The sequence below is a fragment of the Oncorhynchus gorbuscha genome, linkage group LG10 (genome assembly GCF_021184085.1).
Source record: "Oncorhynchus gorbuscha isolate QuinsamMale2020 ecotype Even-year linkage group LG10, OgorEven_v1.0, whole genome shotgun sequence".
Classification (NCBI taxonomy): Eukaryota; Metazoa; Chordata; class Actinopteri; order Salmoniformes; family Salmonidae; genus Oncorhynchus; species Oncorhynchus gorbuscha.
In genome coordinates this window covers 49271749-49286598 of record NC_060182.1, presented here as the reverse complement: position 1 = coordinate 49286598, position 14850 = coordinate 49271749, and the positions used below count along the sequence as shown (strand labels likewise).

At 43.9% G+C, this 14850-nt stretch overlaps 1 protein-coding gene across 1 annotated transcript in view; it reads right to left on the bottom strand.

The window, feature by feature from the left end:
- Nucleotides 1–2986: 2986 nt before the first annotated feature.
- The window catches only part of LOC124046202 (espin-like), a 129451-nt gene continuing 117587 nt past the window's right edge, over nucleotides 2987–14850 (bottom strand). The window contains exons 13-15 of the mRNA XM_046366317.1: nucleotides 9375–9454; nucleotides 9001–9012; nucleotides 2987–3274 (exon numbers count right to left, since the gene is read on the bottom strand). Of these exons, the coding sequence (XP_046222273.1) occupies nucleotides 3127–3274; nucleotides 9001–9012; nucleotides 9375–9454 (240 nt within the window). The 3' untranslated portion in view covers nucleotides 2987–3126. The remainder of the gene's footprint in view (nucleotides 3275–9000; nucleotides 9013–9374; nucleotides 9455–14850) is intronic.

Below are 14850 nucleotides of genomic sequence, written 5' to 3'. Positions count from 1 at the left end.
CCGAGTTACCTATAGTTTGGTCCCTTGACCAAAACTACAACATTTACCTAAAAAAAAACACTAGGGTGGATTGAAAATATAGTAAGTGAGAGAGAGCGAGAACTCTCCTCTAGTAAAAGGATCTGCTCATAAAATATTACATTGCAAGGTTTACTGGTGAAAGCCAGATAAAGGACACTGATATATTTGTGGGACTTTTGCAATATTCAGTGTGCTGATGAGACTCCTGTTATGATTGTGCTCCAAATATTTTATGCATCGATAAAAGAAAACATGTTTGCTTGTTGAACTCATAGCGATTTGCTAAATATTACGTGTTTTTTAATTAGCATGATTGTGGAGTGTTCAATCCTCTTGGATAACGAGAGATGTGCTTTTGGTTGGACAACACAGTCAATTATGACATCCATAAGACACATGCAACACAAACTATTCACCATGATCACAATAAGGCCTTTGAAAAGTAAAAAAAGAGTTAAATGCTCAAACTGAACAAAAGTATAAAAGCAACATGTAGTGTTAGTCCCATGTTTCATGAGCTGAAATAAAACATCCCAGACATTTTCCATACGCACAAAAAGTTTGTTTCTCTTAAATGTTGTGCACACGTGTTTACAAAGTTAACTAGCTTTCCTAGTTAAATAAAGGTTCAATAAAAAAAATTGTAAAAAATATTTACATCCCTGTTAGTGAGCATTTCCCCCTTGCCAAGACTATCCATCCACCTGACAGGTGTGGCATATCAAGAAGCTGATTAAAAAGCACGATCATTACACAGGTGCACCTTGTGCTGGGGACAATAAAAGGCCAATCTAAAATGTGCTGTTTTCTCACACAATGCCACAGATGTCTCAAGTTGAGGGAGTGTGCAATTAGCATGCTGACTGCAGGAATGTCCATAGCTGTAGCCAGATACATTAAATTCTCTACCGTAAGCCTCCTCCAATGTCGTTTTAGAGAATTTGGCAGTACATCCAACCGACCTCACAACCACGTGTAACCATGCCAGCCCAGGACCTGCACATCTGGCTTCTTTACCTGCAAGATCAAAGAATTTCTACACAAACTGTCAGAAACCTTTTTGGGGAAACTCATCTGCCTGCTCGTCGTCCACACCAGGGTCTTGACCTGATTGCAGTTCGACTTTGTAACTGACTTCAGTGGGCAAATGCTCACCTTCGATGGCCTGGATGCATCCCGGTTTCAACTGTACCGGGCAGATGGCAGACAGCATGCATGGCTTCGTGTGGGTGAACGGTTTGCTGATGTCAACGTTGTGAACAGTGTGCCCCATGGTGGCGGTGGGGTTATGGTATAGGCAGGCATAAGCTATGGACAACGAACACAATTGCATTTTGGTGGTCCTTCTGTAGCTCAGTTGGTAGAGCATGGCGCTTGTAACGCAAGTGTAGTGGGTTCGATCCCCGGGACCACCCATACGTAGAATGTATGCACACATGACTGTAAGTCGCTTTGGATAAAAGCGTCTGCTAAATGGCATATATTATTATTATATTTATTATTATATTTATTATAGATACCGTGACGAGATCCTGAGGCTCATTGTCGTGCCATTTATCCTCCTCCATCACTTCATGTTTCAGCATGATAATGCACGGCCACATGTCACAAGGATCTATACACAATTCCTGGAAGTTGAAAATGTCCCAGTTCCATGGCCTGCATACTCAGACATGTCACCTCAATGAGCATGTTTGGGATGCTCTGGATTGGCGTGTACAGCGGTTTGTTTCCGCCAATATCCAGTAACTTGAAGAGGAGTGGAACCATTGAAGAGGAGTGGGGCATTCCACAGGCCACAATCAACATCGTAAAGGAGATACGGACAGCTTTTCTAATCCACTACTTTTTTAAAAAGGTATCTGTGACCAGTCTGTATTCTCGGTCATGTGATATCCAAAGATTAGGGCCTAATGAATTCATTTCAATTGACTGATTTCCTGATATGAACTGTAACTCAGTAACATCATTGAAATCATTACATGTTGCTTTTATATTTTTGTTCAGTGTTATTTTTTAAAACTTAAATTACGTTATCCACAACTAACAATATTAATAAACCCATTTTAAATTACTTATGTTTGCAGTTACCCATATGATATTAATGTACAAAATAACAGATACAAGAGGGACTTTATCCATTTCCTGTTTCAACAATATCTCTGGAAGTTCAGATGGGCTCAATGAAAAATAACATCATTAAGTAGAATATAGGTCTTTGTGCAATACATGGAGATGATATATACAGTATCAAAATGCCATTGCTTATTATGTTAACCATGATATTTTCCATCCTAAAAGCAAACCTACAGTAGAATACAACAGTCTAGTTTTAGAGCTCAATTATCAATGTAAGTGTGGGTGAATCAAATGCAGAGAAAACAGATCGTGGACAGTTTTTCTATTTATGACAAACTGCTCAACATATAGCAATGACAACTTTTCCCACAATGGCCAACAAGACAGACCAACAGATCAACATTGACAAAGGTTGTTCAAGTGTGTGGAATTGTGTGAGAAATTCCTACAGAGTCATGTTAAATAATGTAAAGTAAAGCTAGTGTATATGATTCAAGTCTAAGGGTCTCATACAGTTGCGATACGTACAGTAATTTAGCCAAATGTTTTGACAGGAAAAAAAGGGATAGGATCATCTATTCAATGTGCTCATGTTGTCCTTTGAATCAGACACCGCTAACGTTGCGACACGTACAGTTTTTGTCCACGGGACCTTGGTGCGGCCACACCATTTCAGGATGGCAGAGCTGCAAAGCATGTTGGGAGGTGGCATGGTCCTGTTTGGTGGGTCGTCACTAGTTAACACAGCCACAAAGTCATAATTATGGCTAAACTCTGCCTATTTCTATAATTTCACGTTTATTTTCAACCTAACCCCAATAACCTTAAATGAATGCCAAAATGCACATTTTTGTAGCTAACTTTGCCATTGTGGCTCTGGAATCTGACTTTGTGGCTGTGTTATCTAGTGGAAACCTGGTTGGGGTGGGGTGCGATGAGGGTTGGGTATGGGAGGGGATTTTGGTAGTGGTTGGGGGTTGGTTGGTTGACATTGAAGGGGAAGAGGGTTGGATGGGGAGGCCCTATCTACTGTTTCGCTATGTCTCCTTTCTTCAGGATGATCTGCCGTTGCCATGGTGCCAACTTGCTCTCGTTGTAACCCATGGTCCGTAGTCGCTCCTGCTCTTTCTTCTCCCCGCTCTCCTTTGCCTTGTTTGCAAGCTCCTCTTCTTTTCTGAGTGCACCAATAAGAGGGAAGGTGAATACAAGGTGTCAGTGTGATTCAATGTGTGACTGTTTCAGCTTGTATTAAGAAACAATTGCCTGATTCTGGGCCAACCCGAACTCTACTGTGCTGTCTCTGATATGTTATTTTTACATGGTAACTATGGTGCATGCGTTACCAGTATAGCCTGCTCGGTTTGACCCTGTTGAGTAAATAAAAAGGTCACTATTACCCTGGGACCCAATCTGTTTAGCTCACCTCTCCTTGTCTGTCATGACACGGAGTACAATGAGTGGAATGTAAGCACAAAACATATTCTGGATTTTAGGCTAGGTCACCACAGTCAAATGTAAATATTTGAGATGGGCTTAAATTAGCTGGGAGTTTAAACTTTTGGGACAATTCTATTGGTTCCATTGTACCGGGCAAACCAAAGCTCAAGTATTTGACCCTGGTCTGGTAACAATGAATACTTTTGGTACCTCCTATAACTGGTTACCACCTGGTAAACATACATTACGGTGTCATTTCTAAATACATACCAGGTAAAGAGACTTCTGCCTTATGGAGGATTTAACTAACTTTTAAACGTGTCGTATTACAATGAGCAGGATCAATGAGTTAGTCACCTAACGCTGATTGCTGATTGTTAATGACCGAGTCCTATTGTATCAAAAAGGCAGCAACATTTGAGGGCTGATACGTCAATATAATGCCATGCTTGCCTCTAGTTGATCCATTTTATATGATGTCTTACGAATATTTATTATATGAGAGTTTGACTGCTTCATTATAACTCTGCAGGGGGATGTATGAAATGATGGGTGTTATTCTAATATTACTGACCAGTAGTTGGAAACCTTGATCTTTTCAGTCCATGTGAAACCAAAAATCTGCATGCTATATGGCATCACTACTAACCAGGATTCCCATGCAACCTTTTTATGTGAGTAAAGTACGTGTCGGATAAAGAATGTCACAACAGGGATAATGGAAAACAGCTCATTTTTTGGTAAACTTTCCAAATGTTGACAAAGCAAAACACGCTAGACAATGTGGGATCTTTTTATCTCGGTAAAATGTATTATGCGAGAAATGGTGGCGTAAATGCGCAAATATTGATATAATAACCATCATATCGAAGTAAACATGGAGTCACGCAATGATATGTTGTGTGGTGCTCCCACTACGACTCGGGAAAGCTGTTTATTGGGCTACGGATTTAATAATTTGTATTGTATTATTGAACCTTTATTTTGCCAGGGAAGACAGTGAAACCTAGGTCTCCTTTCCAAATGCGCTCTGTATAATACAACATACACCCACATACACAGTGCCTTTGGAAAGTATTCAGATCTTCACGTTTCCCCCCGTTACAGCCTTATTTAATAAGCCTTACAGCCTCGTTAAAATTCAGCAATCTACACACAATACCGCATAATGACAAAGCAAAAACAGGTATCGACATTTTTGCTAATTTATTTAAAATAAAATAAAAATTATTAAATAAACATAAGTATTCAGACCCTTTGCTCTGAGACTTGACATTTATCTCAGGTGCATCCTGTTTCCATTGATCATCCTTGAGATGTTTCTACAACTTGATTGGCATTCACCTGTGGTAAATTCAATTAATTGTACATGATTTGGAAAGGCACACACCTGTCTATATAAAAAGGTCCCACAGTTAACAGTGCATGTCAGAGGAAAAACCAAGCCACGAGGTTGAAGGAATTGTCGGGAAGAGTTCCGAAACAGGATTGTGTCGAGTCACAGATGTGTGGAATGGTACCAAAATATTTTTGCAGCATTGCAGGTCCCCAACAACACAGTGGCCTCCATCATTCTTAAATGGAAGAAGTTTGGAACCACCAAGACTCTTCCTAGAGTTGACAGCTCGGCCAAACTGAGCAATCGGGGGAGAAGGGACTTGGTCAGGGAGGTGACCAAGAACCTGATGGTCACTGACAGAGCTCCAGAGTTCTTCTGTGGAGATGAGAGAACCTTCCAGAAGGACAACCATCTCTGCAGCAATCCACCAAATCAGGCCTTTATAGTAGAGTGAACAGACGGAAGCCACTCAGTAAAAGGCACGACGGCCCGCTTTAAGTTTGGTCTGATGAAACCAAGATTGAACTCTTTGGCCTGAATGCAAAGTGTCACATCTGGAGGAAACCTGACACCACCCCTACGGTGAAGTATGGTGGTGGCAGCAACATGCTGTGGGGGTGTTTTTCAGTGGCTGGGACTGGGAGACTAGTCAGAATCAAGGGAAATATGAACTGAGCAAAGTACAGAGATATCCTTGATGAAAACCAGCTCCAAAGCGCACAGGACTTCAGACTGGGGTGAAGATTGATCTTCCAACAGGACAATGACCCTAAGCACATAGTCAAGACAATGCAGGAGTGTCTTCTGGACAAGTCTCTGAATGTGCTTGAGTGGCCCAGCCAGTGCCCGGATTTGAACCCAATCTAACATCTCTGGAAAGACCTGGAAATAGCTGTGCAGCGACACTCCCCATCCAACCTGACGGAGCTTGAGAGGATCTGCAGAGAAGAATGAGAGAAACTCCCCAAATACAGGTGTGCCAAGCTTGTAGCGTCACACCCAAGAAGATTCGAGGCTGTAATCGCTGCCAAACGTGCTTCAACAAAGTACTGAGTAAAGGGTCTGAATAATTATTTAAATGTGATATTTCAGTAGAAATGTGTCTGATTTAAAAGAAAATGTCTGTCATTATGTGGTATTGTGCAGAGATTGATGAGAGAATCAAACAATTGAATCAATTTTAGAATAAGGCTGTAATTGTCACACCCTGACCATAGTTTGCTTTGTATGTTTCTATGTTTTGGTTGGTCAGGGTGTGAGCTGAGTGGGCATTCTATGTTACATGTCTAGTTTGTCTAGTTCTATGTTTGGCCTGATATGGTTCTCAATCAGAGGCAGGTGTTCGTCATTGTCTCTGATTGGGAACCATATTTAGGTAGCCTGTTTGGTGTTGGGTTTTGTGGGTGATTGTCCTTGTTACTGTCTCTGTGTTACTTTGCACCAGTATTAGGCTGTTTTGGTTTTTGTGGTACATTTATTGTTTTTGTATTTGATTCGTGTTTACTTTGTTTCATTAAACATGGATTGCAATAGCCACGCCACATTTTGGTCTGACTCTACTTCACCGAAAGAGAACCGTTACAGTAATGTTTTAAAAAAGTCAAGGGGTCTGAATACTTTCTGAATGCACGCGCGCGCGTGTATGTATGTACATACATACATACATACATACATACATACATACATACATACACGCACGCACGCACGCACGCACGCACGCACACACACACACACACACACACACACACACACACACACACACACACACACACACACACACACACACACACACACACACACACACACACACACACACACACACACACACACACACACACACACACACACTAAAAAATGTACACAGCTACTCATTCCAGGGATGTTATTTTTACTATTTTTACATTGTAGAATAACAGTGAAGATGTCAAAATTATGAAATAACACATGGAATCATGTAGTAACCCAAAAAGTGTTTAACAAATCAAAATATTTATGACAGCTTGGCACACTCTTGGCATTCTCTCAACCAGCTTCAGCTAGAATGCTTTTCCAACAGTCTTGAAGGAGTTCCCACATATGCTGAGCACTTGTTGGCTGCTTTTCCTTCACTCTGTGGTCCAACTCATCCCAAACCATCTCAATTGGGTTGAGGTTGGGTGATTGTGGAGGCCAGGTCATCTGATACAGCACTCCATCGCTCTCCTTCTTGGTAAAATAGCCCTTACACAGCCTGGAGGTGTGTTGGGTCAGTGTCCTGTTGAAAACAAATGATAGTCCCACTAACCCCAGATGCGATGACGTATCTTTGTAGAATGCTGTGGTAGCCATGCTGGTTAAGTGTAGCTTGATTTTGAAATAAATCACTGACAGTGTCACCAGCAAAGCATCCCCACACCAACACACAACCTCCTCCATGCTTCACGGTGGGAATGACATGTCTGTTACTCGAACTCTGTGACCTTATCCTCTGCAGCAGAGGTAATTCTGGGTCTTCCTTTCCTGTGGCGGTCCTCATGAAAGCCAGGTTCATCATAGTACTTGATGGTTTAAGTGACTGCAATTGAAGAAACTTTCTAAGTTCTTGAAATGTTCCATATTTACTGACCTTCATGTCTTAAATTAATGATGGACTGTCATTTCTCTTATTTGACCTGTTCTTACCATAATATGGACTTGATCTTTTACCAAATAAGGCCATCTTCTGTATGCCCCCCCCCCAACCTTGTCACAACACAACTGATGGGTTCAAACGCATTAAGAAGGAAATAAATTCCACAAATTAACTTAACAAGGCACACCTGTTAATTGAAATGCATTCCAGGTGACTACCTCATGAAGCTGGTTGAGAGAATGCCAAGAGTGAGCAAAGCTGTTATCAAGGCAAAGGGTGGCTACTTTAAAGAATCTAAAATATATTTAGATTTGTTTCATACTTTTTTTGGTCACTTCATGATTCTATATGTTTCATAGTTTTGATGTAGAAAATAGTAAAAATAAAGACAAACCATTGAATGAGTGTGTCCAAACTTTTGACTGGATTTTTTTTCTCACTTTGTCTGTCATAGTTGAAGTGTACCTATGATGAAAATTACAGGCCTCTCTCATATTTTTAAGTGGGAGAACTTGCACAATTGGTGGCTGACTAAATACTTTTTTTTGCCCCACTGTATATATATATACAGTGGGGAGAACAAGTACAGTATTTGATACACTGCCGATTTTGCAGGTTTTCCTATTTATTCCCTGCTGCAGTGTGTGCAAACCTGGTCAAGAACTACAGGAAACGTATGATCTCTGTAATTACAAACAAAGGTTTCTGTACCAAATATTAAGTTCTGCTTTTCTGATGTATCAAATACTTATGTCATATGCAATAAAATGCTAATTAATTACTTACAAATCATACAATGTGATTTTCTGGATTTTTGTTTTAGATTCCGTCTCTCACAGTTGAAGTGTACCTATGATAAAAAATTACAGACCTCTACATGCTTTGTAAGTAGGAAAACCTGCAAAATCGGCTGTGTATCAAATACTTGTTCTCCCCACTGTGTGTGTGTGTGTGTGTGTGTGTGTGTGTGTGTGTGTGTGTGCGTGCGTGCGTGCGTGCGTGCGTGCGTGCGTGCGTGCGTGCGTGCGTGCGTGTATGTATGTATGTATGTATGTATGTATGTATGTATGTATGTATGTATGTATGTATGTATGTATGTATGTATGTATGTATGTATGTATGTATGTATGTATAAACACAGTCTGGGAAGCACAAATAAAACAAGTCACACAGAAAAACAGCTGCATTACTCCACAAAAAAGCAATACTATAAATTGCCCAAACGGCATCAGAACATCAAGATTAAATGTATTTTGAATTTTGATCCAAAAATACAGTGCACATTCTCTATTTAACACATTGTTATTCGGTACGTTGGAATTTAACTGCCAAATTTGTTTTTTTGCCGCAATACACACAACCTTTTGTAGGTTGTGGGAAAATGCACATATTGTTTTTATGTGGATTTTAGAATATTTGCATTTAAAATCTGTTGCAAATTGGATGGAAACCAAGATCATGATAATAGTTTGTGGCATATTATAAATGAACATTTTATAGAATGTTTTCTTACCTTTTTTGCCCCCTGTCCGACCCGGAGAAGTTAGGCACAAAAAGGGATTTAAGGAAATACAGTATTAATACATGGCATTCTAAACGTTACTTAACGACTACAGGAAATAATGTGTATGGTGGTTATACAGTAGGTAGCTAGCTATATGCTGTAAATATTTCAGGATCTACATGACTTTTTTTATCAACCCACCCAACACAACTTGAGGGGGGAAAAGAGAAGATAAAAAAAAAACATTAACCAAGGCAAACAGACAAACAACCGGAGAAATTGACAGAAGGGAGGGCAAATCAGAGACCATTGAAGAGATAATGGAGTAACAGTGTAAGCTCCTGATTGGATTAATGGGATGGGTAGCACCGCCTCTCACTCACTTCTCTTCATCAAGCTTTTTCTTGATGATGTCCCTTCGCCATCCTGGCATGGACGCCAGGCGCGCCACCTCCTCATCCACCTGCAGAGGACCAAACGCACAAGAGCCCGTCACAATGGGGCCCACACTTTAAACACTGTCCCTGCCCAACTCCACTACTACAGTCTTCCCATTAGCCTCCAAGGAACTGACACTTTTCCCATCCTTTGTAGTTTCTCCAATGATGTAGCTCACAAAGGTGAAGCACCTGATTATGGACCCTTTATAATGCTTACATAGTATGGCTGAAACATACACTGTGAAGAGCTGGCATCGAATACCATTTAAAAAAAAAACAAATACATTATCTGTTGCTTTGTTGAGCTTGCAAGGTATCAAATAGAGTAGTCACAAAACTGCAAACCTCACCCATCTGGCATTCCAGCCAAGCTAAAGCAATTTCTAATAAAAATTGAACCCAGGTCTAGACCTTATCAGCTGACTCTGGGCCCAAGAAGTGAAGGTAACCTGCCTAAATGACTACCACCCTCGGTAGCCATGAAGTGCTTCGAAAGGCTGGTCATGGCTCACATCAACACCAGACCCACTCCAATTTGAATACCACCCCAACAGATCCACAGATGATGCAATCGCACTCCACACAGCCCTTTTCTACCTGGACAAAAATAACACCTATGTGAGAATGCTGTTCATTGACTACAGCTCCGCATTCAACACCATAGTACCCACACTAAGCTAAGGACCCTGGGACTAAACACCTCTGCAACTGGATCCTGGACTTCCTGACGGGCCACCCCCAGGTGGTGAGGGTAGGTAACAACACATCTGCCACGCTGATCCTCAACACAGGGTTCCTTCAGGGGTGAGTCTCCTCCTGTACTCCCTGTTCAGCCTTCGAATGCGTAGCCAAGCACAACTCCAACACCATCATTTAGTTTGCTGATGACACAACAGTGGTAGGCCTGATCACCAACAACGATAAGACCGCCTATAGGGGAGAGGTCAGAGACCTGACCGTCTGGTGCCAGGACAACAATCTCTCCCTTAATGTAAACAAGACAAAGGAGCTGATCGTGGACTACGGGAAAAGGCGGGCCTGTAGTGGAGCGGGTCGAGAGTTTCAAGATCTTTGGCATCCACATCACCAACAAACTATCATGGTTCAAGCACACCAAGACAGTCGTGAAGAGGGCACGACAAAACCTTTTCCCCATTGGGAGATTGAAAAGATTTGGCATGGGTCCCCAGATCCTCAAAAAGTTCTACAGCTGCACCATTGAGAGCATCCTGACCGGTTGCATCACCGCCTGGTATGGCAACTACTCTGCATTCGACCGTAAGGCGCTACAGAGGGTAATGCGTATGGCCCAGTACATCACTGGGGCCAAGCTTCCTGCCATCCAGGATCTATATACCAGGCGGGGTCAGAGGAAGGCCAAAAAATTGTCAAAGACTCCAATCACCCAAGTCATAGACTGTTCTCTCGGCTACCGCACGGCAAGCGATACCGGAGAGCCAAGTCCAGGTACAAAAGGCTCCTTAACAGATTCTACCCCCCAAGCAATAAGACTGCTGAACAATTAAACAAATGGCCACCCAGACTATTTACATTGACACCCCCCCCCCTTTGTTTTTACACTGCTGCTACTTGCTGTTTATGATCTATGCAGTCACTTTACCCCTACTTTCAACTAACCTGAACCCCCTGAATATAGCTTCATTATTGTGTTGCTTTTTATTTTTGACTTCAGTTTATTTTGTAAATCTTTTCTTAACTCCATTTCTTGAACTGCATTGTTAGTTAAGGGCTAGTAAGTAAGCATTACACAGTAAGGTCTACAACTGTTGTACTCGGCGCATGTGACGAATCAAATGAGATTTGGAGAGCCAGTTTTAAGTGACTGAAACCCAGCTCATTGCAGACAGGTTGTGGACAGTGCACACACACTGCCTGAAACCCGTCTCTTTCAGGTCCTAATTAGAGGATGGGAGCCATCTTGGATTTCTCATTTTCACCTGGCTACAGATCCATTATCCCTCGCATCCCTCTCACCCCACAGCGTTTCACTGGCCCTAGCCAACAGTATCCGTGTAAGCTTAGCTCTCTACACATTGCATTTCTTATGGTTCCCCTGGGAACTCTAGAATGGGAGTAAAAATATGTGATGTAATTTGATAGGAAGTGAGACAAAGCCAGTTTAATGCTACCTATACAACAGCACAGCAGCCATTGTAGATTTACATGGTTGTATGCTAATTGCATCATATAAATAGCGTGCGCTGCCGCAGTCGGAAGGCATCCATTCATACCTGGACGAGTAACAAGAACGGTTGCTGTTTAGGGAATGCATGGAAATTCCTTGAAGTCTTCATGTTGCAAGGCAGTACTCTTGAGCTAATATACTATGAACTGATAGGCAAAGACCAATACTGTGTCTTATTGTATATATACGTGTGCACTGAACTTGGTAAGAAATTGAAATATGGATTGTTAAATGGTCCTTTGAACATGGTGCCGTTTCTTGCCATGATAAAATATGGACATTTAGATTAGAGGTGACACAAAAACCCAATTGATAAAATCCACTCAGAGGGAGAATTTCTCGTGTAAGCTCTCTTAAGATTCCTTCTCAAAACCCATTGGATGACAAAGCCAGAGGTCCCACCCCTGTGACCTTCTCCTCCAATGGCTTTGAGAAGGAGGCGATGAGAGAGGACGTGAGGAGTATTCAATTGAGATTCTCCTAGAGCCTCAGACCTACTCATTCAATTCATTCAAGGGGCTTTATTGGCATGTAAAATGAACAGTAAATATTACACACAGATCCAAAAGAATAAAGACATTTCAAATGTTTTTATGTCTATATACAGTGTTGTAACGCTGTGCAAATAGTTCAAGTAAAAAAGTAAAAATTAAGTAAATATGTATTTACAATGGTGTTTGTTCTTCACTGGTTGCCCTTTTCTTGTGGCAACAGGTCACACCTTGCTCCTGTGATTGCACACTGTGGTATTTCACCCAATAGATATGGGAGTTTATGAAAATTGGATTTGTTTTCAAATTCTTTGTGGATCTGTGTAATCTGAGGGAAATATGTGTCTCTAATATGGTCATACATTTGGCAGGAGGTTAAGAAGTGCAGTTCAGTTTCCACCTCCTTTTGTGCGCAGTGAGCACATAGCTGGTCCGCTCGAGAGCCAGGTCTGCCTACGGCGAACTTTCTGAATAGCAAGGCTTTCTTTATTTTTGGGTCAGTCACAGTGTTTCTGCCAATGTGTATTCTCTGTTTAGCTCCCCCAGCACACCAGATTTAGCTCACCCAGCACACCAGATTTAGCTCCCCCAGCACACTAGATTTAGCTCCCCCAGCACACCAGATTTAGCTCCCCCAGCACACCAGATGTAGCTCACCCAGCACACCAGATGTAGCTCACCCAGCACACCAGATGTAGCTCACCCAGCACACCAGATTTAGCTCACCCAGCACACCAGATTTAGCTCCCCCAGCACACCAGATTTAGCTCCCCCAGCACACCAGATTTAGCTCCCCCAGCACACAAGATTTAGCTCCCCCAGCACACCAGATGTAGCTCACCCAGCACACCAGATGTAGCTCACCCAGCACACCAGATTTAGCTCACCCAGCACACCAGATTTAGCTCCCCCAGCACACCAGATTTAGCTCCCCCAGCACACCAGATTTAGCTCCCCCAGCACACCAGATTTAGCTCACCCAGCACACCAGATGTATCTCACCCAGCACACCAGATTTAGCTCCCCCAGCACACCAGATTTAGCTCCCCCAGCACACCAGATTTAGCTCAACCAGCACACCAGATTTAGCTCCCCCAGCACACCAGATTTAGCTCCCCAGCACATCAGATTTAGCTCACCCAGCATACCAGATTTAGCTCCCCCAGCACACCAGGTGGGCGGGGATTCCCATATGGAAAAGATAAGAATTCTGTTAGATGATTCTATATGTTCTACCTGGAACTTGTAATTAATATATGTGGCAGCAGTTTCATAAAATATTCTTGTAATATCTGACTTGTATGGGTGGGTAACATTTAGACAGACCCGAAATGTTTCGTATAAAAAAATACAAGACATAGAAAGCTTAGCTTACAAGGTCTCATATACATGGGACATACACATTTCAAAGCACCTGCACTGTCTGACATTGACGCACAAAATGTCACCCTTATTGAAAAAAATAAGCAAAGTCTGCCGTGAGGACGAGCAGGAGCTGGAATGCCGAAGGAGGGAGAACAGGGGACAGGGCGGAGCAGCAGGAGGAGGAAGGGGAAAAGGAGGGAGAACAGGGGAGAGGGTGGAGCAGGAGGAAGGGGGAAAGGAGGGAGAACAGGGGAGAGGGCGGAGCAGCAGGAGGAGGAAGGGGAAAGGAGGGAGAACAGGGGAGAGGGCGGAGCAGCAGGAGGAGGAAGGGGAAAAGGAGGGAGAACAGGGGAGAGGGCGGAGCAGCAGGAGGAGGAAGTGGAAAAGGGGGTAGAAAAGGGGAGAGGGCGGAGCAGCAGGAGGAGGAAGGGGAAAAGGGGTTAGAAAAGGGGAGAGGGCGGAGCAGCAGGAGGAGGAAGGGGGAAAGGAGGGAGAACAGGGGAGAGGGCGGAGCAGCAGGAGGAGGAAGGGGAAAAGGAGGGAGAACAGGGGAGAGGGCGGAGCAGCAGGAGGAGGAAGGGGAAAAGGAGGGAGAACAGGGGAGAGGGCGGAGCAGCAGGAGGAGGAAGGGGGAAAGGAGGGAGAACAGGGGAGAGGGCGGGGCAGCAGGAAGGGGGAAAGGAGGGAAACAGGGGAGAGGGCGGAGCAGCAGGAGGAGGAAGGGGGAAAGGAGGGAGAACAGGGGAGAGGGCGGAGCAGCAGGAAGGGGGAAAGGAGGGAGAACAGGGGAGAGGGCGGAGCAGCAGGAGGAGGAAGGGGGAAAGGAGGGAGAACAGGGGAGAGGGCGGAGCAGCAGGAGGAGGAAGGGTGAAAGGAGGGAGAACAGGGGAGAGGGCGGAGCAGCAGGAGGAGGAAGGGGGAAAGGAGGGAGAACAGGGGAGAGGGCGGAGCAGCAGGAAGGGGGAAAGGAGGGAGAACAGGGGAGAGGGGCGGAGCAGCAGGAGGAGGAAGGGGGAAAGGAGGGAGAACAGGGGAGAGGGCGGAGCAGCAGGAGGAGGAAGGGGGAAAGGAGGGAGAACAGGGGAGAGGGCGGAGCAGCAGGAGGAGGAAGGGGGAAGGAGGGAGAACAGGGGAGAGGGCGGGGCAGCAGGAAGGGGGAAAGGAGGGAGAACAGGGGAGAGGGCGGAGCAGCAGGAGGAGGAAGGGGGAAAGGAGGGAGAACAGCGGAGAGGGCGGAGCAGCAGGAGGAGGAAGGGGGAAAGGAGGGAGAACAGGGGAGAGGGCGGGGCAGCAGGAAGGGGGAAAGGAGGGAAAGGAGGGAGAACAGGGGAGAGGGCGGAGCAGCAAGAGGAAGAAG